This window comes from Trachypithecus francoisi, unplaced genomic scaffold, assembly GCF_009764315.1.
Source record: "Trachypithecus francoisi isolate TF-2019V2 unplaced genomic scaffold, Tfra_2.0 Lachesis_group7, whole genome shotgun sequence".
NCBI classification, from domain to species: domain Eukaryota; kingdom Metazoa; phylum Chordata; class Mammalia; order Primates; family Cercopithecidae; genus Trachypithecus; species Trachypithecus francoisi.
Window position 1 is genome coordinate 42,342,877 of NW_022681472.1, and position 25,762 is coordinate 42,368,638.

Below are 25,762 nucleotides of genomic sequence, written 5' to 3' on the forward strand. Positions count from 1 at the left end.
CTTAATCATTTCTAGCTTTTGATTTTAAGTGAGAGACATGTGACTTTGCATTCATTTGAATATGTAGAGGCCATCACAGGGTTATTAATTCACCAATATTGTTGCATCTCAGGGAATAGGGAGGCGCAAGGAAAGGGAGAGAGATGGGAAATGGCAGTTTGGTGGAACAGTCAGAACACACACATTTAGCAATTAAGTTCGCCATCTTATATGGGCATAGTTTGTGGCAGCCTAAAATAATTAAATTAGTTACATCAAAGATTGCTTATCATGATTACCATCACAAATATAACAATGAAAGTTTGAAATATTGAGAGAATTACCAAAATGTGACACAGAGACACAAAGTTAGCACATACTGTTGGAAAAACAGTGCCCATAGACTTGCTCAACACATCTTCAATTTATACACGATGTCTGCGAAGCACAATAAAATGAAGTATGCCTATCCTTTGAAGTAGTTTAATATTTATGAGAAAGTTGCAAGAACACTACAATCAGTATCTGCTTCATCAGGATTTTCTAGTTTGATAACATTTTACATTTTACTGTATTTGTGCACTCCCTCTCACTCTCTTTTTATATACCAATTATCATCAATCTTTTCCTGAACCATCTGAGAGCAGGTTGCAAACATGATGTCCCATCACTCTTAAGTATTCCAGTGTGATATAATCATCATTCAACCCCGAAATCAGGAAATCAACATTGATATAACACTACCATGCAATCCACAGACTTTGTTTAGATTTTGCCAACTGTCTCAAAAATGTTCCCTTTTCCTTTCTGATCTAGGATCCAATCTAAGATCAGTTCTTCTGTTCCTTGGTATCCACAGGGGACTGGTTCCAGGACCCCTGCAGATACTAAAATCATGAATGCTCAAGCTTCTTACAAAACATGCTGTATTACTTGCGTATAACCTGTGTGCATTCTTCCACATACTTTAAATCATCTTTAGATTACTTATAATACCCGCTACAATGTAAATGCTATGTAAGTAGTTGTTATACTGCATTTAAAAATGTATTATTTTTATTGTTGTATTGTTATTTTTTATTTTTATTTTTTAGAATATTTTCAATCCGTGGTTGGTTGAATCTGCAGATACAGAACGCATGGATATAGAAGTATTGTATCGCAAATGAAATGGAGTACTGACTCTATTTTATTTGACTGCTATGCCTCTTTAGTGTCTTTCAATCTGGAATGGATCCTCTGTCTTTTCCTGTCTTTCATGACAGTTTTAAAAAGTACCAGCCTCTCTTTCTACAGGATGACATCATCTATTTTATATATTGTGTCAAAGTAATATTTCTAAAAAGGTGAATTACATTTTTGAAATAGTCTCAGGTAGGTCTCACACTGGCTCTCTAATACCTACAGTTTAATTTGGAGGCCAATAAGTTTCCAAACATTGCTTCTGTTACTCCTATGACATTTATTATGTATTGCTACATATTATTCTTGTGTTTATTTGTTGATTTATGGATGCATTTATTTAGTATTAAATGATTCAGTAAACATAATAATCAATTATGTTGAAGACCAGACACATTACATATGTTATTTCACTTAATACCTTCTCAGATTTTATTATTACCCTCAATATGCAGATATAAAAATTAAAACTTAAGGGAATTAAGTAATTTGCCCAAAGTTACACAACGAATAAACAGCAAAGCTGAAACTCTAATATCAAAGCTCTATTGCTTTTGAAAACCTATCTATTGAGCATCAGAGATATAAAAATTGAGACAACCTGATTTTCTTATTTTTAACTTTTAAAATATAATGGAATGTATAATAACTTTTCTCATGGGTTTTCTGTAAATACAGGGAGAAATCAGAATTATATAAAGAAATTTACAAATTTACTTTTTCTTTACTTCTCCAAATTGATTATGTTGGGTAATACTTTTCTTTTCTTTTTCTTTTTTCTTTTTTTTATTTTACTTTAAGTTCCAGGATACATGTGCAGAACACGTGCAGGTTTGTTACATACGTATACATGTGCCATGGTGGTTTGCTGCACCCATCGACCCTTCATCTAGGTTTTAAGCCTTGCATGCATTAGATATTTGTCCCGATACTCTCCCTCCCCTATTCCCCCACCCGCACAACAGGCCCTAGTGTGTGATGCTCCACTCCCTGTGTCCATGTGTTCTCATTGTTCATCTCCCACTTACGAAAGAGAATATGTGGTGTTTGGTTTTCTGTTCCTATGTTAGTTTGCTTAGGATGATGGTTTCCAGCTTCATCCATGTCCTTACAAAGGACATGAACTCATCTTTTTTTTATGGCTGCATAGTATTCCATGGAGACACCCTGTTTTTCAAGAGGTCACAGTTTAGCGGAGGATATAGGCATGCTGAACAACAATATAAGCATCAAGATGGAGGGAATATCATCCATCCATTTTCAGCCCTTGCAGTCAGTGCCTTTTAATATGTAGGCAAATGATATGTACTGTTAAATAAGTGTATTAATGAAAAGGAGTTTAAAAGCATTCTAATTAGTTACTTAATTATACCTAACATTTGTAAATGTGTTTTAATCTGAAGCATACTTTAATCTGAATATTCAGTGAAAATAGCCCCCCCTTGAAACTATGTATAATTCTAAAATAATTGACATTTTTCCTATTAGTTGTAGACTGAACCTACCTAAGGAGATAAATGCAGAGAATTTTGATGGTTATAGTAAATCTTTATAATAAATTTTTAAGTTAATCTTCTTGTGGGGCCTATAATACCTGAGCTCAATTACTGCAATTAATTTATAATATATTTTTTAAATTTATTCACCTCATACTTTTCATAGGGTATAACCAATTATGTAATTCAATTTATGCAACGTTTCTGTTGTGTCTATTTGTGATTTTACAGGATACTGGTAACTAAAGGGTTTATGACTATCAACTCGTTCATCCCTTGGTCTCTAGGTAATGTCCCAGGAAGAAACTTGTGTATGTTATTATGGAAATCTATAACAATGAGCTCACTTTCTCTTCTTAGCATTTTAATACTTAATATATTTTTTATTTGGATTAAAGTTGAAACATAATATGAGTCACTAGAAGGAGAAACTTGACCTAGCAGTGAAAATAGAGGACTTCATATTAGAGAATGTTTCATAAAGAGCCAGTTTAAGCATTAATTAACTGTAAATTTTGGCAACTCACAACTTATATAAACTGTAGTCTTTTCCCCTACATAAAAGAGATAGGCATGTCTCCTTTATAGTATACTCCCTCTGTAATTAAATCTCTTGACACTTAATAAAATGCTATGTTTGTGATACTGATCTACAACTTTGAAAATGCTTGATAATAGAATTTTAATCATAATTATGAATAATAGGTTAAAAACAAAAATTAGCACATATTGAACACCTTATAGCAGGAACACTAAAAATAAATTATTCTGGTCCATTTGCATGTATATAACTAACTGATTAACAAGAAGGTTGTCTTGTTAAACTTTGCTATGATACATCAGGATATTATTTTAACATCATTTTCATCAAGCATTTGCTTAGTATTTATTATAGAGGAGCTCAAGCTTATTCTACAAGCACATATTGAAACCACGAGATATCACTAACTACCCACCAGAATTGCTATACAAATGGGAATGTAAATCTTACAGCCACTTTCAGAGACTGGCAGTTTCTAATACAGTAAAACACACGGCTATTCTGTTGCTTAGCAATTCCACTCCTAGAAACCACCCAAGATAAATGAATGCTTAGGTCCACATAAAGATGTATGTTCAGAGTAGATTTTATAAATGATTAGTTCCAAAATGGAAATAATACAAATGTTCATCGTCATGAAAATAGTTAAAATTGTGGTCTATTTATACAAAGAAGTATCTTGAAACAATCAAAAGGAACAGACAACAGATACATGCAACAACAGGAATACATCTTTAAGACATTTTATTGTGAGAAAGAAGCCAGACACAAAATAATATACTCTTAATGATTTCATTTATGTGAAGTAAAATAATAGATAAAGCTCATCTTTGCTGATAAAAATGAGAACACAAGTTGCCTTTACATGATGGGATGAAGTTGAGGCTATGGGGGGAAAACTGAGCAGAAGGAAGCAGGAATGAACTTTCTGGGGTGGTGGAAATGTTCTATATCTTGATCTGAGTGATGATAAAATGGGTGTATTATGTTTGTCAAAATTCAGTGAAGTCTACACTTAAGATTTATGCATTTTGTTGCATATTAATTTTAATTCAATAAAGTACTGTGAGCACTAAAGTATTTATTTTAATTGCTTTCTACTGCTAGACATTATTCTGTGTCTGGATTAATCAGATAGAGTCCTGGACTTGAGAAGTTCACATCCCAGTGGAGGTGGGGAGTGAAAGAGTAAGTATAGATACATAATTATATTAAAACTATAAGAGAGATATGTATACTGCACATGGCTAGCACAAAATATGGCACAATTTATTTATTTGTTACATGGTGTTTCAGAAGGCTTCCAGAAGCTGATTCTTGAGTGCTGAGTAGAAACTTGGGTGGAAGTCTCATATTGACAAGGGAAGTAGAGAGAAACTCACTTGTATGGGTCTGTTGAGGGGAGCAGTGTAGGCAAGAAAAAGATGACTATAAATTGTAAGAGATTGAGTTGAATTTGCATAAATCTTAGTTTATCCTCCAGAATTTGTTTTTTTGTGGAGTAAATTTCGTTTGTTTTCTGTTTGGTCAAATTAAGGGAAACAGCTTAAATCTCTGAGTTGCTTATTTATTTCTTTATTTTAAAAATCACCTTAACACTTAGTACCTCAAAAGCACAATCATTTAATTTATCTAACAATTCTGTGGACCAGCTTGGCTAATCTCTGGGTTCTCTTGTGCATTCGTGGCCAGCAGGCAGGTCAGCTGGGACTGGCAGCTGGTTAGTTTAGGGCAACACTACTCACAGACGAGTAGTTGTCAGGCTTTGGACCTGGCTTCCTGATTCTCTTTCATGTGGCCTGGCACTCTCCAACTGGCTTGGGTTCTTTTACATGGTGGGCTCAGGGTATCACATACAGCAAGAAATCAAGCCTCTATATCCAAGTTCTTTTCATGTCTTTTACAGCACGTTTGTTAATATTCCATTTTGCCAAAGCAAGTCATATGCTCAAACCATGTTCAAAATTAGAAAGGTAGACTCTGTCTTTGGAGGGAAGGGAAACATTTAATAGAATTTTTTTGGTGACCTATATAAAAATTTCCATTGAAGGATTTACTTTATGTATTTACTTTCCTAAAAGTGTTATTTTTTTTCTGAAAACACTTTTTAATAGGAACTTCTAGGCAAGGTAATTTGTAAAGAGGTAGCTAAGTAATAGCATCAAACTGTGCTATAGAATTTGTAACGGTTTCAGCTTAAAAAAAGAGAAGACTAGCTGGATTGAGTAAGTTTTCAGAAAAATTTTGCAAACTGGAGATAAACCTATTTTGAGCATATTGGAAACTTTTTCCATTCTTATGTTAATTAAGGTTCTTTTTATTTCAGATAAGATAATCCCAGTTCAAACTAGATTAACCAAAAGGGGGAATGTATTAAAGGGATATAAGAGTGACTCATGGATCCCAGGGAGAGTGCTATCTTGCCGCTGGGTGACTTGAAGGCTTCTATCTTCTCTAATTCTCATCTGGTAAATTTTTCTTTCTTTTGCTTCTCAATCTACATGACAGAAATGGCTGCCAACAATACCTAGCAGATAGCATGCGTATAATTCAGATTCCTAGAGAGAGAAAAAATGTAACATGAAAACTATAAAATGATGTTACAAGATTATACCTGTAGCCCGTCAATTGGAGCTTTATTTTATTATAATTGAATCAATATTTGAAAAATTCTTTATACATAGTAAATAATACTGCATTTAATTTTAGCTATAAACCAAGAGCCAGAAATTTCTTTCTTTTTTTATCAGCATTTTATTATCATTACTATTATTATACTGTAAGTTCTAGGGTACGTGTGCACAACGTGCAGGTTTGTTACATATGTATACATGTGCCATGTTGATGTGCTGCACCCATTAACTTGTCATTTACATTAGGTGTATCTCCTAATGCTATCCCTCCCCCCCACAATAGAAATTTCAAACAATATGGAAATATAGATTGTAGATACTGAAAAGTCTCCAGGTTCTATCCTCTTCCCATTTCAATCATTTGGCACATATTTTCTCAATTCACATATATAATATGTTATATATGTTATACATGTTATATATATGTTATATATATGTAGTAGGAAGAGAGGGAAGAATAATGACAGCAATATTAAAAAGAAACATAAGAGCTATCATTGGACAAGGTTTGACAAATGTCTAGGAAATTTTTCTACATTAGCACTGATTTTTACAAAACAACAGTGAAGGCAGTTATTATTGTCTTTATTTTGCCTTTGAGGAAACAGACTAGGAGTGAGCGAATAACTTATTTAAAATCACAACAAAGGAAGAGAGCCAGGAACTGAAGTTAGGTCTGTCTGATTCAAAACTTGTGCCCTTTCCACAATGATAAGAGTAATAGTCATCACTAATGAACCCTTACTATGTATCCAAACTTTAAAAGATTTTTTTTTTTTTTTTACAAAAACTCAGTGAGGTAACAATAATCCTTCCTCTTTTAAAGAGGAGGTGAGGTTTGCTAATGACAGAGCCATGATTCATATCCAGGACTTTAAGTTTCCAAAGCTTCTGCTTTATTCTCTACATTCTTATACTGTAGTATTTTAGTAAAGTAGCATTCTGTATCTCAACACATTATTATGCATTGCATATTCTTTAAGAAATGGTTTGAATAGTCCTTTAGTGGGTTTCCACTCCCGTGCTCACTCTGATAGATGGATGGTGGTTAAGAAGGATTCTTGGGACAGCTCTGGTTCAGAGCAATGAGATGTGATAGACCAGTGACATCTGTCCTGTGTATGGAAGGAGAGGAGTTGTGGCCTCAGTCTCCAGATTTGCCATCCCTGCATGATTACCTTAAGGAGACATAAGATTACTAATTATTAATTAATTATACTTCTACAATGATTGTTTTTTATTCAAATGACCTAATAAAAGAACATTTAAAACTCTAGTTATAATAAAAGAAAGAATCATCTACAAAGACAAAGGAAGAGAGCCAGGATTTGAATTTAACCATATGATAATTCTCAGACAGAATTCCATATATAGCCATTTTTAATATTATATATACTAAAGACAAAAATTATTCAGTATAATTAGACCAACAGTTTTATTCACACAGCCTGCTTCATTTCATTGTAGTGTTATGCTTTATAGAAAGATAGAAAATTGTCACCTTCTGCTCTATTAATTTTCTGCCCCTCAGTCTGATTTTTGTGCTGCCAGATTATCTTAACTGTTTGTATGTCTTTAAGTTAGGAATTAATTTGTAGTTAAAAAACTAACTTTAGTCAGTATTTCAATTGGGTAGAATATTTGATCTTGTTTTAATTTGGTTTGATCTTGTTTTATTTTGGTACTTTGGCCTTGTGAGTGTAGATAGGTCTGGGAAATAGAAGGAAGTTGGCATGAATACATGAGAGGGATGACAGTCCAGTATTAAAGACCAGGTAATTGCCTTCACACGGTCCTCTCCTTGGTGTCTAGAGGGAATTGCTTTAGTTGTACTAGGAATTTCAATAATTGCTTCAAGCAAAACAAGGGGAAGTTAACCATGTTTTCCACTTGACTACTTTGTGCGAAATAACTGACACGGATTGCTAGAAAAAGTTTGATTTTAGGGGGAATAATTTAACGATTTAACTTTAGGGAAAAGCACAGGAAAGAGTTTGGGAATTAGAATGCGTAGGTTATGGTCCTAGTTCAATAAGTTAATGCCATTGATCTTTGTAAGTCATTTATATTTTCTTAGCCTCAATCTTTCCTTGTCTTCTTTAATGTAAACTGTAATATATATGTGTGTAATGTATTTAAATGAATAAAACAAATTTTCAACCTGACAAAAAGTTTAAAGATCTGAAACCACTAACAAGGTCAACAAATAAATGTCAACAGCACCCCAGAAGAACTTGCTCTTATTTGTCCCTTCCAGACAACCATTTACTCCCCCACCATTTCACCAGGAGTGACCACTGTCCTAACTTTTATCATAATCCCTGTCTGACTTTTCTTGGTAGTTTTACCACTCATACATGCATTTATAAATAAGAATTTTGCTGTGTTCGAACATTATGTAAATGGAATCATATGCACTATGATATTTATTTGTTGAATACAATTATATATATGTATATATGAGATCAATTTTGTTAATCATGTTGTTCAAGTCCCCAATATTCTTAGATTCGGTTATCCTGAGATTTGTTGGGTTTTGTAAATCTGTAACTTGGTGTCTGTGACAGACAGCCTCCAAATGGTTCCCAGTGATCCCTGCCTCTTGGAGTTCACACCTTTAGGCACTTGCCTCTGACATTTGCAAGGGCTGGTTGGGCAATCAATAGAATATGGCAGAATCACTTCTGAGATTAGGTCTTGGCTCCTCTGTTTATCTTACTCCTGCTCTCTTGGATCATTTTCTCTGGATAAGTTGGTTGCCATGTTGTGAGCAGCCCCCTTGAAAGGCCATGTGATGATGAATTGAAACCCCCTGTCAACAGCCATGCGAGTGACCTAGGAAGCAGATCCCGCAGCCCAGTCATGCTTCAGATGACTGCAGCCCCAGCCACTATCTTGCCTGAAACCTCATAACGGGCTCTGAGCTAAAACCACCGAGCTAAGTCACTTCTGGCTTCCTGATCTTATCTTTGTAAAATAGTAAATGTTCACTGTTTTAGTCACTATGTTTTGTTATGCAATAATGGATAACTCATACAGTATTTTTATAATTTCTGGAAAATTTCCAACCATATCAATTCTAGTATTGCCCCTGCTCTGTTCTGTTTTATTTTTGGTTCTTCTCATTTAAAAAAAAAAAAAAAAAAAAAAAATCTCGGCTGGGCGCAGTGGCTCATGCCTGTAATCCCAGCACTTTGGGCGACTGAGGCGGAGGAATAGCGAGGTCAGGAGATTGAGACCATCCTGGCTAACACAGTGAAACACTGTCTCTACTAAAAATACAAAAAAATTAGCCAGGCGTGGTGGCACATGCCTGTAGTCTCAGCTACTTGGGAGGCAGAGGCAGGAGAATCGCTTGAACCCAGGAGACAGAGGTTGCCATGAGCCGAGATCAAGCCACTGCACTCCAGCCTGGGTGACAGAGCGAGACTCCATTTAAAAAAAATAAATAAATAAAATAAAATAAAATTATAGGTTAGTTACTTTCCTTCTTTATTTTTCATTTTGTTTTGTCCCTTTGTGCTCTATTCTATTAGTTTGGTGCAAAACTAATTGCGATTTTTGCCATTATGTTTAATAGATAATTTCTTCTGACTTGCTGAACTTCATCAAATCTAAGACATCATTGAGTTTAAGAAAAATAAACTAAGGCAAAATGTTTTCTTATCACATTGATGTAAAATAAAATGTATACAATTTTAAAGATATTGAGATAAAAATAGTTTTAAAATCAATTAGTCTGTCATTCAGTTCATAAATTTCATCTCAGCTGTGTCTTCTCTGTTTTTAAACCAAGTGCAATTTTAGTTTTTAATTTTGTTTATTAAAAATTAATTTTAAAATACTAACTTTTAAAATTTAATATTATTAAAAGTTAATATTATTCTTTTTTTCAACTATCATTGGTCGCTTTTTACATTTCCCTTTTTCCTGGAGATTTCTTCAGTTTTATATTTTTTAAATGTTATAAGTGTAGTTGTTTTATAGTCTGTGTTGGAGTGTCCCCAAGACCACCTCCAGGTTCAGTGATTTGCTAGGAGTCACAGCATTCATTATACAGTCATACTCATGATTAAGACTTATTACAGTAAAAGAATACACCACAAAATCAGCAAAGGGGAAAAGGTACTTGAGTAGTCTGGAGGAAAACGAGAACAAGGTTCCAAGGGTTTTCTCCCAGTGGAGAAACATGGGACACATTTCTCATAGCAATGAGTCATGACCACACATATGAAGGTTGAATGTTACTAACGAAGGAAGTTCTTTAGAAACTCAGTGCTCTGTTAATGGCGGGCAGTAGCCGCTGAGGGGGTTGCAGATAACCGCTTCCCGCACTGGGAAAGTCTCCCCTGCCTCCCACTTTCTGCTCGCTGCCAGCGCCGGAGCTAGCCAGCATGTCTGTGGTACCGCCCAATCGCTGGCAGACCGGCTGGCCACGGGGGGTCACTCAGTTCGGCAACAAGTACATCCAGCAGACCAAGCCCCTCACCCTGGAGCGCACCATCAATCTATACCCTCTTACCAATTATGCTTTTGGTACAAAAGAGCCCCTCTATGAGAAGGACAGCTCTGTGGCAGCCAGATTTCAGCGCATGAGGGAAGAATTTGATAAAATTGGAATGAGGAGGACTGTAGAAGGGGTTCTGATTGTACATGAGCACCGGCTACCCCATGTGTTACCGCTACAGCTGGGAACAACTTTCTTCAAACTACCTGGTGGTGAACTTAACCCAGGAGAAGATGAAGTTGAAGGACTAAAACGCTTAATGACAGAGATACTGGGTCGTCAGGATGTAGTTTTGCAAGACTGGGTCATTGACGACTGCATTGGTAACTGGTGGAGACCAAATTTTGAACCTCCTCAGTATCCATATATTCCTGCACATATTACAAAACCTAAGGAACATAAGAAGTTGTTTCTGGTTCAGCTTCAAGAAAAAGCCTTGTTTGCAGTCCCTAAAAATTACAAGCTGGTAGCTGCACCATTGTTTGAATTGTATGACAATGCACCAGGATATGGACCCATCATTTCTAGTCTCCCTCAGCTGTTGAGCAGGTTCAATTTTATGTACAACTGAATTCCTGCGCAGTGGAGAAGTAAAAGAAGCCGCTTGTCTCTGTGAGCACAGCTATATACAGTGTAGAATAAATGTGGTAGAAAAGTTTTTTTGGTTTTATCTCTTTTGCGATCCCTAAATTGCCACCTACTTTCTTTTGTTTGAATAGTAAAATTAATATGAAGAACTAGATAGTGGTGTAAACAAATGTGATAATGTTTATTTACTTTTGGTTCTACTCATACTTTTTGTACAACATTAAAGAAAATTGACTTCTTTTTTTATTTTAATTTCTCATTAAACTTCTAAAATTCTTGTAGGTGAGGATCATTTTTCCCTCCACTTTAGGATGGTGAATGTTACAACACAGTGACAGGTTTAGGTCAGTCAAGTTTATTGAACCCTTGCTTTGATACCATTCTTGGGCACATACTCCAAGACTGTATTAGATTTTTATGAAGAGCTTCCATTACTTTTGAAAACTGTGTTTGTCTGATTGAGTCCAAGGTGCAACTCCTAAATGAATTGTGTTGCAGAGAACTCCCGATATAATCCACTGACCAGTACATTTTATAACCATCCAGGCCTTGGTTTGCAAGCAACAGACCTTAAACGTATAGGAAACTATTAAAATTGGCTTGATCAGCAATCATAGGGATTGGTATAAGAAGAGACTCATTTAGAGCTCAGAGTTTTCTTCACATAATGGGGGTATTAATTATTTGTGCTGTTGCAAAATTATGTGTCTTATTCTTAAAGCCGTGGTAAAAATAGTGATCTGTGAAGGAAATTTCTAAAATTGGACGTATTAGGTTTTGAACTCTGAGATTGCACAAATACTCAATTAACTTGAAGTTATATACATATAGAAGAAAATTTGGTTTTAGCAAATGACGGAGCCTTCGAAAATATTTTTGGAATAATGTGAATCAACCAAAAACTGGAGGCAAGGCAGAGGACAGGTTTTGTCAGGTTAAGAGAAAAATATGAAATTTTTAAAACTTTAAAAAGTACTGACAAATTCAGATCAAATTTGAGGGAATAAAAAATATTAGAGCAAAGGAAAAAAAAAAGAAACTCAGTGCTTAAGAGTTTAACTGGGTGTTATCATATGGGCAACCTCTGGCTGGCACATATATGACTCTCAGAAGGAGGACAGGAGTTCAGCATAAACCATACTGTTTGCACAAACAGTTTAGGTACAATGAGTTACTCTTACCAATGAGGGATGGTGGGAACCCTCCCAAAGTACAAGTTCCCATACACCAGCTAAGAGCTAGCCTTGTAAGTAGGCCTTTCAGAGAACAGCTGTAACTGTAATAGGTTTATCACTCCATGCACACAGCAAGTCAATATGCTGAGATTCCAGGTTGGAGCAGAGAAGCAGGTTTAATTGTAGGGTCACCAAATGAGGAGATGGGAGGAAACCATAAATCCATCTCCCCAAGGAATTTGAGGTTAGAGTTTTTAAGGACTTTGGAGTGAGTGGAAGTACAGAAACCACTGACTGATTAAAGAACGCAGGATGAAGACATGTGACAGGTGGGTGAAGAAGCTGTACTCTCATGCTGATCCTTCTGTGTAAGTTTTCTATCCTCCTGTGTAAGTTTTCAAACAGGATGCTGAAATTCAGGGTCTGAAAAACATCTTAAGCAATCCTTAAACAAAGGCCTTAATGATTCTAATATCAGAGGTCCTGTCTATAGGAACAATGGGAATGTAAACCAATTTTTAAACGTTCTTGTGACCCTAATGTCAGAAATTCTATATATAGGCACACACTGGGGATGCAATTGGTCAGAATCTAGTGTTAAGTGACTTTTAGCAGCAAAGAAGTCAGCCAAAGTGCAGCCTGATTAATGCTTAATCGTATCTATATTTCTGTCCAGAACCTGGCATACAATTCTTGTCAGTCTTGTGGGGATGGCTTCATAGCAGTCAGCCCTGTTATGTTAATTATTTTTGCATGTAGTCCATGTCTGAAGTCTGTGTAAGTCTGATTTTGTATGTTGTTTCTTAAATTTTATGCTAATCTTGTCCATACAATCTAGTTTTCTGGTTATCTGTGTGTTGCTCCTGGTTATCTGTATGCTGTTAATTGTATTTGAACAATAGTTTGAAGGAATAATTTTGAAGCTCAGAATAAAGTTATTTTCACTTAGAAGGAATTTGTTTTCACGTTACTTCTGTTTTGGATCATCTTAAACTAAGTTGAGAGCTTGAAAGTCTTTGGATAATTCTGGTGATTAGAAACTAAGCTGAAATCCTGGACAAGAGCAGCCTCACTTCTGGTTCATGCTTACACCCAGGGCAAATTCTTATTGTATCCCAGTTTATTGTGGCTCCTGCTTAACTAACGATCCTCTGTGGTCCCTGGGTTCATACCTTGAATCCCTACAGAAGTCATCCAAATGGAACTGCAAGTTTTCTTGGCTAGGTAAATGCCTCCAAGGCAAAAGGATCTTCTGAGCTTGTTTACTTCTCTGGATTCCCATTTTCTCTTCAGCTTTGGCCTGGCAATTTCCCACAGTTTGTCAGTTATTTTTCAACACTTCTAAGAAAGTACTTTTAATACTTTAATCAGCCGGATTTGGTAGGGTTTGCTTGCTTACCCTCATTGTTCTCTCCTACGAAATGGAAACAAGAATTTTTTTTTTTTTTTGAGACGGAGTCTCGCTCTGCTGCCTAGGCTGGAGTGCAGTGGCACACAGTCTCTGCTCACTGCAAGCTCCGCCTCCTGGGTTCACACCATTCTCCTGCCTCAGCCTCCCAAGTAGCTGGGACTGCAGGTGCCTGCCACCACACCCAGCTAATTTTTTGTATTTTTTTTAGTAGAGATGGGGTTTCACCATGTTAGCCAGGATGGTCTCGATCTCCTGACCTCGTGATCCACCCGCCTCAGCCTCCCAAAGTGCTGGGATTACAGGCGTGAGCCACCGTGCCTAGCCGGAAACAATAATATTAATGGCACTTTTGCAATGATGTAATGATAATGAGTTAACGTGATAACAAAAGAAAATATTTTACAGGCTCTTAAGCTAACTCTTACTAGTGTAGACAGCCTGTCAACTCCTCCCCTAACTGCATCACAGGGTATTTATTAACTTGGCTTCTGTTCAGATGCATAAAAAGATGTATAAGAAGTTTCTTTTTTCAAATGCATAAGGAGAGACTAGAATTGTGTTTAAGAGAGAGCTCTTCTGACTCCTCTCCTCCATGATAATAGAAGGACAAGAAAAAAGTGGGAATATGGGGGCAGATGTAGGAAAGTCTCCTGGTCTCGCCCTATGGAGTGAAAGTGATCATCTGTGGTTGACCAGGAGAAACAGAATCTGCTCTGTGCAAGAGGCTCTGTCTGACACTAGCATAAGAGCTATGCTGAAGCCCAGGGAACAGCATGCCTAACTCCATATGTGAATTTTCTTTCTTGAGAATCCAGAGTCCATTTGTATTGGAGGCATGGGCAGTGTAGTGGTTACCAATTGTAATGGTGGAAATTAGGTTTCTATAAGCACTTTTTGTAGGCAATATTTTTTATATGGACAAGGGAGACTCAGAGCATGGAGGGACTTACAAGAAGGAAGAAGGCAAATTACTTCTGCAGACAGTCTTGTGTATGATTTGGGGACAGTCAGAGATCAATGAAAGACACCTCAAGAGGGGCCGAGATCCTACTATAATACTAGAGGGGCCTTTTGAGTTTCCAAAGTTGAGATGATGATAATAATACCAAGTGTTTCCTTGGCACTGGCCAGATACTGCTGGCTGTTTCACCCCATTGTATGAGACAGGTGCTATTATTATTTTCGTTTTACAGATGAGGCATATCTGAGGCACAGAAAGGTTGAGTTGGGGACTGAAATGTGGCTCCAGGGTCTAAGCTTCTAACTGCCATGCTATGGTAAGTGAGATTAGTAAGTGCATATGAGGAACTCATGAGCCTCAAAGTCATTTTCAATGCAGCATTCCATGATGGCTTACATGCAGGTGTTGAGGTAGGCTCATCACTTTTACCCAAACTCAAAAATACTGAGTTTTTATTAAGAAAGAAGAAAGCATGAAAGATGGGCACCACCCTTCATAAATGGTCATTTAATTGGTTTGGGGTGCATCCCAGGAAATCTAATTTCAAAAGCTCCCTAGGTGATTCCAATGTGTAGTTAGTGTTAACAAACACTGTCGTAAGACTTTTTCTTTTTATATTAATTTAAATATCCCTTGAAAGATAAGAACAGTTGAAACCGCCTTTTAAAAATGATTACAGTAAGAAATCTGATATAGTTGGCTCCATCTTGCTTCTGACCTCCTTTGGTCATTCCTGGATGTAGTCCAAGCTAACTTTGGGAGGAATTTAGTTTATAGTTTAACTTTGAAGCAAGGATGATAATCGTCTCTCCCTAAAACTACTCCCCTCCTTATTCAGGGGCTGAAAATGCCTTTATAAAACTAATAAAAGGCCACAAGATTAGGATTATGGGAGGGGCCTGAGTTCTGCTAAAATGTGGGCATAGTTTTCATAATCCCTTTCTGCTCAGGAGTCATGCGGTCAGAGGTCACAATGTTTCTGACTTCCCCAATTGCTTCTGTAGATAACATCACATTGTGGAACCTAAGATTGTTCTTTTGAGATGTTTTTCAGACTGACCCCACTGGACTCATGACTCATGACTCAGCTGGTTCTGTGGCCCTACCCAGAGGTGGACTCAGCACACGAGGACCATTTTCCACACTCCTGTGATTTTATCCCCAACCATTCAGCAGTACCCTTTCCATAGCCCCTTGCCCAACAAGTTGTCCATAAAAACCCTAACCTCTGAGCCTTCAGGGAGATGGATTTGAGTAATAATTCCATCTCCTGCATGGCTGGCCTAGTATCAATTAAACTTTTTTCTTTACTGCAATAACATGGTCTCAGTGAACTGATTTTGTTCGTGCAGGAGGCAGGAAGAACCCCTTGGGTGATTACACAGTGGTTCTCAAAGTATGGACCTCTGACCAGCAGCATCAGCAGCATCTGGATACTTGCTAGAAATGCAAATTCTCTGGTCCTATCCCAGGCCTTCCAAGTTGGAAACTTTGAGACGGGGCCCCGCACTCTGTGTTTTAACAAGCCCTCTAGATAATTCTGATGCATGTTAAGGTTTGAGAACCACTGATTTTAGACAATTACCACAACTCACTTGTATATAAGAAAGTTTTATTTTGATGTCATTTTGTTTAATATCAGATTGCTAGCACAATTTACAGTTGCAAAGACATGGACCCACCCAAGTGCCCATCAACTGGAGAGTGGATAAAGAAAATGTGTTATATATGCAGCATGGAATACCACTCAGCTGTAAAAAATAGTTAAGTAATGTCTTTCGCAACAACTTGGATGGAGCTGGAGGCTATTATTCTAAGTGAGGTAACTCAGGAATGAAAAACCAAATACCATATGTTCTCACTTACAAGTGGGAGCTAAGCTACGAGTGCACAAAGGCATACAGAATGATAAAATGAACTTTGGAGACTCAGAAGTGGGGATGGTGGGAGACAGGTGAGGGATAAAAAACTACATATTGGGTACAACGTGCACTACTTGGTTGATGGGTGCACTAAAACCTCAGAATTCACCACTATATAATTCATTCATGTCATCGAAACTACTTGTACTCCAAAAACAATTGAAATAAAAATTAGCAGGGAAAACACACTCTGGGGCCTACTGGAGGGTGGAGAGTGGGAGGAGGGAGAGCATCGGGAAAAATAACTAATGGATACTAGGTGTAATACCTGGGTGATGAAATAATCTGTACAACAACCCCCCATGATACAAGTTTATCTACATAACAAACCTTCACATGTACCTTTGAACTTAAATAAAAGTTAAAAAAAAGAAAAAAAGATTTAAATATATATATATTAAAAAATAAAAAATGAAACAAAACAAAACCATATTAGATTGTCTAAATGGTTATTTTCCACCTTTGAAAACCAGTATTGGTGTGTTTATCTTTGGTATTTATTTCTTTATTTTACCCATCTAATTTGCCTCATTTTTAGTTAATTTCTCACTTTATCCCTGGTAAGTCCATACTGATGGATTTAGTCTAAATGAGATTGTGTAGTAAACTTTATGCTGCATTTTTGCTCTATGAGACTCAAATAGAAATTATGAATAATTTATCATCTACCAATGGACTGATAATATTTTGGTTAATAAGCCAGAAATGCAGGAAAACAGAGTAGCTTTTAATTAAGAAACTACATATGCCTCTGAGGAATAAATCAAGAGTTGGAAAGTGGTATATAAAACCTAGTCTGTAACTTTTCTGAATTTTTTTTGTTATGTGAATTGTAGTAATTGTTGCAGTTAGGGAGGTACACACTTGGGAAGCCAGCTGGTGACTTAGACAAGGTCAGAATTATTATTTGATAAGGTCATCACATTCCTGGATCTGGTTCTCAGCTCTCTAGGCCCAGAAATTAATTTTTCAAGCTTGCCTTGGGGTGACATCCTCTGGGCATTCTTACCAAACCAAATCCCTAAGAGGCTGATGTATTGTCCAGAGTTCTAATGTATTAACTTATCATTTTAAATATTTAACTTTCAGGGAGAGTAGAATGTGTGTATTGTGATACATGAATTCTCTTCCTTCTCAGTAAAATTACATAAAAAGACAAATTATAATCAGACGTTTTCTTGGTCAGCATGGAGTCAATCCAGGGAGAATGAATTGGATGATCAAATGTCTATTACATCCATCTTCACTTGGGGCACATTTGTAAGAGGGATTGGATACTTATTTCTGGGGTCGGGACATGTCCTTTCCTGGGCTGTCCTGGGTTCTTTCTTCTCAGAGACTCTTTACTCTCTTTCCTCTAGATCATTCCCTTTTCGTTAATATATTCTTTCTTTATAATGAAGACAATGCAATTTATCTGATTATATGTTCTAATAGTCCTTGTCTGTTGAGGCTGTGTCTTAATAAATACAATCCAAATATTACCAAACTCCCCAGTCAACAATTTATAGAATTTTTTTAGGGTAGATGATTTTGGTGGGATTTCTTTATTTTTTATAGAAAACCATTCTAAGTTGCTTCCTATTGATTTCCTATACTTTTATTTACTTTCAAAGTATAATTTGAATGCTGTGTGTGTGTATGTGTGTGTGTGTGTGTGTGTGTGTGTGTGTTGCCTGTAGGAGTGGAGGTAAGATGTTTGGCTGTCATTCTGATGTATTCTTTCAAATCTAGGACACCATTACTCATGAGAAAAAGTGTATTTTAGAACTAAGAAAAAAACCTCTTCTGGTTATGATACAATGCTTTAGTACTTGGACTCTTTATTTTACACTTATAGGAAGAGCACTTTTAGACTCTCTTGCACATAGATTTTTAAAAAATCGCATATCACTCCTCTTCATACTTAAAAAGGAAATAATAAGAAACATAAATTTATTGAAGTATTTCTTAAATGTCATTACGTACAGAATCCTATTCTTCTGAATCATTTCTCGACTTAGAGTTATTGACAGGCATGTTTTCAATACAATGTCACTATTAGTGCCATTAAAAGCATTTATGAAGCTGTGTTTATTTAGAAGTGCTCTATCACTGATAACCATTTTACAAATTTTGATGACAGTCCATTTCGATTTGACTACTCATTTTTTTTCCTCCATTGAAGCAAAGGTAGCTGAGCAGTAAGAACTTACCTTTAAAGTCATCAGGAAGTTTCTGACTAATGGTAGTCCTGTGTAAAATCTGAATTGATCACACCAGACAATCAGAGCTTTGAAATTTTTTTCCCATTTATTTTGAAAAAAATTGACAATTTATCTCACCCTTAGCTGCATTGCTTGATGTAGAGAAGTAATTCTTCAGTGCCTTAAAACATTGGCATGACCTGGGAGCCCATTAGAAATACAGAGTCTTTGGTTCCTCCTCAAATTTACTGAATCAGAATCTGCAAATTTAGCATGATCCCCAGGTGATTCAAGTTACAAAAGCATTACTGTGCATCACAGTTTTATCCACTTGTGGGATTTTTCCTTTACTAATTGCTATAATGTTCTTGGTTGCTCCTTTGCAGGAAAATTTGGATTTGTTGTTATTTCTCCAATAATTACTATTTAATCATTTCCAGCACCCTTCTATTTCTGTGTCTTTCTGCATACATAATTACTTGATTTTGATGAATCACCGTCTATTTTTTAAGACATTGTAAAAGATCGTTACATTCCTTATGCCAACAAGTGCACATAATTCAATTGAAGTGATATAATATAAACAGTATGAACAATAGCAGTTAGGATCCCTGTTAATAGTGACTGTAAAATGATGTGACTCAATTTTAAAGCTATTAAAATATAAACAAAATATGTATGCTTTAGAATTGATGAAATATATGCCAATCGTTTTGTTAAGTACTGGGCTGTTTCCTACTCTTTGCTTCAGCCCTTTTGTCCTGCAAGGAAGGAAATATCAGTAGGGTTGGGATTTTATTTCTAGCCCTAAGTTTAAGGAATGAGAGCTTTCAGGCTGCAGAGATGGAAATAGTGAACAGAGCTGGGAGAATCATGCAGGAGGGCAGACCAAGGCTGTGTCTGCAGAGTCAGTCATCCCCTTTTGTGAAAATATTTATTTCTTTGAGTGTTCATCCTCAACACAGCAATAACAGCTTTCCTGACTGTGTACAACAAATAGGTCTCCCTTCTCCAGAATCTACATGGCTCACTGAGTGGCCTTCTTAAATTGGATATGTGCATTACTACAAATTTAATCAGGTATAGCCAGTTGCACATCCCACAGAGTGGCTCAGGTGTAAGGACAGGGATAAAAATCTGGTCAAATTAACTTGGCTCGTGTAAAATAGAGATATATATTCACTTTAATCCAGAATTGCTGGATTGCTCACTCCATAATTCTTCCTTGGCATATTCTCAGATGGTTCAGGCCTGTTGTGTACTCAAAGCATTAAAAAGTTGGAATATTGAGCATAGAACAATCCAAGTTTATCCACAACAAAGCTTTCAGATCTTAAATGACTCCATATTTGATTTTCATAGAGTCATTTTTTTTTCTCTTTCCGTTACCAAACATCCTCTTTGGTGACTTACACTATTCAGAGCTTACACTATTTACTAGATTTAATTTTCCTAAATAGAATGTATGATCTTTATCAGAAGTACAAGTATATTCTTGGCTTTATGCCAGCATCATAGAATGGTCATTCAAATGAAAGAATAATGATTTGGAAAATTATGAGGACTCTATTTTGATATTATTTGCTTACTTTAATGAGTGTCTTCTTCTACTGTATTCACCTGGTTCTATTGAAAGATGTGTGTAAACTCTTTCTGTTGTACAATTACAAGGTTATAGGACACCAGACCATTCTACGATGCTGGCATAAAGCCAAGAATACACTTGTACTTCTGTTTCATCACTGTATTTTGAAACTAAATTAACATGTAAAAAACTTGATAGCTATTTACAAAATATAAAGTGGGTAGCTTTGCAATATGGCTTTTAAAATAAATATTTAAAGTGCATTCAAAAGCATGTTTAGTGCAGAAATATGTGAGAAGTATTAGAAATACAGGCAAGTAGAAAGGACTATAACTGATTCAAACTTCTACTGTTCAGAGAGAAGCATTGTGAAAACCAGTTTTCTTATCTTCTCGCTCTCTCTTCATATGGGTAGATATGAACATAAATATCTACTGATAAATACATATAATATTTAGAATTAACTGCACACACCGTACTGCTTTTTTATTTAATAATAACATATCATAAACCTGGTTTCATGTCAGTAAATATTATAACATTACTTCTAAGGTGGTATTCATGGGGTGGATTTAACATCGTTAATTAAGCAAATTCCTTAATGTTGGACAATGGAACATGAAGTGGACACTTACTAAAAGAGGTTCTGGTCACCTTGAACTTTGAGTATGAGGTTGTGCTTACATACACAAGTGATTAGAAAGTGCGAAGGAAAATAGGGTTCAGGAGTGAATTATATGTTGCATATATGCAAGATATGCAAGAAAATAAATTGTTCTCAACTTTAAAGTTAAGGAGTGGGGACAATATGCATATAAAATATAATAGGATAGAATTTTCTTTGTCATTCTTATGGATTTAAGGAAAACTCTGAGGACTCTTGTCACAGACTTGAAATTCTCATCTGTGCTTGGACAAGACTCTGAAACGTACCAACTGTGTATTTTCCTGCCTTTGGTAAATCTGGAGTTATTAACCAATTCTAAAGAACATTAGACTTAAAAAGACTATGTAAAGCCCAAAGAATAAAGGTAAAATTTTAAAAGTTGTTCAGCCTTGAAGCAGTATAATAATAGGTGATTGTCAACAAACAGTTCATACCATAGCAATTATGATGTGGCATAAGTAGATACTAAAATGCTTTTTGCTTCCTGGTGTCATAATGAAGTTTCATATTTACTAAAGGATAATATTTTTCTCTGAATAATTTCAACTTTTATTCAATATCCTACATATGCTATTTTAATAACACATTTTAAAATGATTGGATTTAAATATACTCTATAGTATTTCCTCACCTGAAGATGTACAGATGCTTCTTGAAAGCTCTTCATGATGCTTTCACACACACACATACACATACACACATATACATGCATGCTGTCTTATTTAATGTCATATATGACTACGCTTTTAGAAAGCTGTACTATTCCATTCAATTATTTCTCTTCCCCCCCCAACTTATGTACACATTCTTCAACTTGTTGCACTACTATAATTATAAACAAGACATAATTGTTTTCTTTCACGGCCTTATAATTTATGTCCTAGGGTTATACTCATGTAAACATAGAAAATACTAATAAAAAGGCAGTTTATATAAGGAAAAATTATTTAAAAGTACTCTGGGAATATTGGGGTGATAAGATAAATTTAGTTTCAATTAGCCAAAGTTTCTTGAAGAAATCAAGATTCAAACTATGTCTTAAAGGAAGAGCAGAACTTCAATAGGAAGAGAAGTATCAGGAGGAGAGGTCTTGTAAGTGCCCATGGCCACCCTCCTGTGACACTATCTTCTGTCTCCCTGATGCACTTATGGCCTCACTGGCAGTTCCATATAATCAGTTGACAAGGAAGAGGAGATGACTTGTTTACAGATGATTCTCTGTACGATATGCAGGCACCACCTGAAAGTGGACAGCTGCAGTACTATAGCCCTTCTCAGGGACAGCCCTGCAGGACAATGGTGAAGGGAAATCCTGTTACCTAGAGATTTTAGTTCCAGAAGAAGGAATACTTTCCCCCAGGAGTCACAATGATTCAGTTGAACTGGAAGTTAAGACTGGCACCCTGAGCTTTGGGCTTCTCATACCTCTGAATCAATAGACAAGGAAGGGAATTATGGTGTTTGCTGGGGTGCTAGATCCTGACCACCACAGTGGAGGTAAGGAAGAGTATGCCTGGCATACAGGATATCCTTTAGTGCATCTCTTAGTATTGCCTTAGTAACTAAAATTAAAGGAAAATTACAACAATCCAATCCAGGCAGGAGTGTGAATGGCCTTGAGGAATAACGTTTTGTGTCACCCCACCAGGTAAAAAACCATGATCATCTGAGGTGCTTGCTAAAGGCCAAGGGAAATCAGAATTAGTAGTAGAACAAGGTAGTGATAAATACCAGCTATGATCAGTTACAGAAAGGAGTACTGTAATCATTATGTGTATTTCCACTTTATTAAGTTATGAATTCATTTCTGAGTATATAGACCTAGATCAAGCATATGTCTTTGTATTCTTTCCTCTCTTATCCCCCATCATGTAATGTAAGATGTGTTGACTTTATAACAGTATTTAAATATTGCTAATTTTACATCATAGTGTCAAATTATGGGCTATCAGGAGGAGAGTAAATACCACTCAAAGCTTTTATCTCCTCTTCTGGGGAAGGGGTTAGTGTGTTTTTCATTATATGCAGGATATTTGTATTATGGTAGGTAGATTGTTACTGTCTTCATCTGAACATCAAGTATGGCTTAAAGAGCTGCGTATGGGCGCCAAGTTGACAGGCATGGATTTGTAATGGTTAATTTTATGTGTCAATTTGACTGGATTTAGGGATGTGCAGACAGCTGGTAAAACATTATTCCTGAGTGTGTTTGTGAGTATGTTTCTGGAGGAGATTGGCATTTGAATTAATAGACTGAGTAAAGAAGATACACTTTCACAATTTGATTGAGCATTATTTAATTGGTTGAGGGCCTGAATAAAACAAAAAGACAGAGGAACAGCAAATTTGCTCTCTCTGCTTGAGCTGGGTCATCCATCTTCCCCTTTTCTCAGACCTTAACATTACTGGTTCTCAGGCCTTTGAGCTGAGACCACGACACTACCTGCCCTCTTGGGTCTCAGGACTATGAGTTTGGACTAGAATGACATAACTGGCTTTCCTGGGCTTCCAGTTTGCAGACAGCAGATTGTGGGACTTCTCAGCCTATATAGCTGCATGAACCAATTCCTCATAAAAAACTCTTCTATGGGCCGTGGTGGCTCAAGCCTGTAATCCCAGCACTTTGGGAGGCCGAGACGGGCGGATCACGAGGTCAGGAGATCGAGACCATCCTGGCTAACACAGTGAAACCCTGTCTCTACTAAAAAATACAAAAAACTAGCCGGGCGAGGTGGCGGGCGCCTGTAGTCCCAGCTACTTGGAAGGCTGAGGCAGGAGAATGGCGTAAACCCGGGAGGCAGAGCTTGCAGTGAGCTGAGATCTGGCCACTGCACTCCAGCCTGGGCGACAGAGCAAGACTCGTCTCAAAAAAAAAAAAAAAAAAAAAAATCTCTTCTAGGTCTATAACCTATGGGATATATAATACCTATATCACATTGGTTCTGTTTCTCTGAAAAACTCTGACTAATACAATAGGATTAAGCATGAGGATTTTGGATTCAGACAAAACAGGCTCAAATTTACCTTTTCTCTGTTCTGACAATGGCCTAAAATCATACGCTCTTTAAATCTGTTTCTTCACATAAAGAACAGAAAAATACAGTGGATACTATCTAACTCATAGCCTTTTTGAGAAGATTAGTGGGACAACATTTGTACCAAAATAAACATTCAATCAATTTCAATGGTGACTTATCGAATCCAAGCTCTAGCACCTGAGACACAGGGCTGACACATAATAGTGGCTCAACAAGTATTTCTTAAATGAATGAGTTATGCTAGAAAGATGAGCTGGAGCAAAAAAATAGAGTTATACATAGGGTAAGCTAGGGGAATGGTGACAAAATTTGTATGACTGACCATAGGGAGAGCAGTGATGATGTGGATCAGGTGAGTTTTGTTTGTATGAATAGGTGGCCTTGAGGGAGGTAATGAGGGAATGGGCCAGGTCAATGTCAGTGGAGTCAGAAGGAATCAGATATGAGACTATGAAAACTATTTAAAGAAATTTATGATTGTTTGGATATGGTGTGAGAGAGAGGTATAAAATGACTCTGATATTCATATGAGAAAATTTCCAAAGGGTAGAGTTGATCCATTCTGTTTAGATATCACACATTTGACATCTTTTGGGGCAGCTTATTTACCGTAGAATAAAGGCACAAATGCTGAGATTGGAGGCAGAAACCTTAATGCTTCTTATTTCGCTCTTCCACTTAATGTATGTGCTACTTTAGGGAAGTTAATACACCTCTTTAAGCCTCATTTTCTCAATTTCTAAAATAGGAATGATTATTGTTATGAACTGAATATTTTCCTGTCTTAAAGTTTATATGTTGGAATCTAGCTCCCAATGTGATGGTATTTGAGGTGGGCCTTTGGGAGGTAACTAGGTAATGAGGATGGAGCCATACCACAAAAGGCATTAGTGCCCCTATAAGAAGGGGCCAAAGAGGTAGTAGCTCACTCTTTTTCTGACATGTGAGATCATAACAAAAAGTCATTCGTCTGCAACTCAGAAGAGGACCTTCTCCATAACTTGACCATGCTGGCACCCTGATCTCAGACTTCTGTCCTCCAGAATTGTGAGAAATATATTTCTGTTGTTTATAAGCCACCCAGCCTATGGTACTTTGTTGTAGAAGCCGAAACTGACGGAAACAATAGTATTCATAGTTTTTCTTTGTAAAGAATGAAATGTTATACAGAATTAATTGCTCTTGGTTGATTTTGGTCCAGATATTTTGAAACAAGGTAAAATAAGCGGCAGACTTTAGAATATTAGAGATAATTGATTTGGCCATAGGAATTGTTAGGAAAAAAATTTAGGTAGTTACAGCTACATTTAAGTGAAGTTGTAAACCAAATGATTAGGAGAATGTAAGCTCTGCTAGTGCAGGGCCTTTATTTTCTTTGCTGCGTGTTTCTAGTACCCAAAAGAGTGTTAAACACATACAGGTTGAGTATACCTATTCAAAATCCAAAACATTTTTTCAACCAAATTTTTTGAATTTATTATAATCTTGCTTCTCTACAACTAATGATTCTCATGGTTTGCAAACCATGTCTGCCTTTATTTACCTACACAAACACAGAATAGCATTTCCAATAGGGGAAGCTCACACAGAAAACAAAGTATAGAGTGTGTGACCTCAATAAGGCATTCGGGAAAGGTTTAAGCCTTCTTTCCCTCTGACTGGATTCCCTTAGGATGCTATCTGATGTTGATGTTGCATTCTTCTAAAAGCAGAATCAAATCTCCAATCAGGCTGTGTTCTCTGCCATGTGTCACTCTCATAATATCAGAAGAGAGTCTTCGATTCTTTATTGCTTGGGGAAACATTCTTTGAGGTAACTGCAGTTTGCCAACTTGCCATCTAGAAGTGTTTTGGATTATTTTCAGATTTTGGAATACATGCATTACATTTA

At 36.4% G+C, this 25,762-nt stretch overlaps 1 protein-coding gene across 1 annotated transcript; it reads left to right on the plus strand.

Annotated features, from left to right (window-relative positions):
* The first annotated feature begins 10,112 nt into the window (after positions 1-10,112).
* LOC117079176 (cleavage and polyadenylation specificity factor subunit 5-like) lies at positions 10,113-11,950 on the plus strand. Its single transcript, XM_033202850.1, has one exon. It carries the CDS (start codon positions 10,226-10,228, stop codon positions 10,907-10,909), a length of 684 nt encoding a protein of 227 aa, XP_033058741.1. The 5' UTR covers positions 10,113-10,225; the 3' UTR covers positions 10,910-11,950.
* The last annotated feature ends 13,812 nt before the right edge of the window (positions 11,951-25,762 follow it).

Coding starts and splice junctions, on each gene's coding strand:
- LOC117079176 (XM_033202850.1), top strand. CDS start 10,226: ATGTCTGTGGTACCGCCCAATCGCTGGCAGACCGGCTGGCCACGGGGG.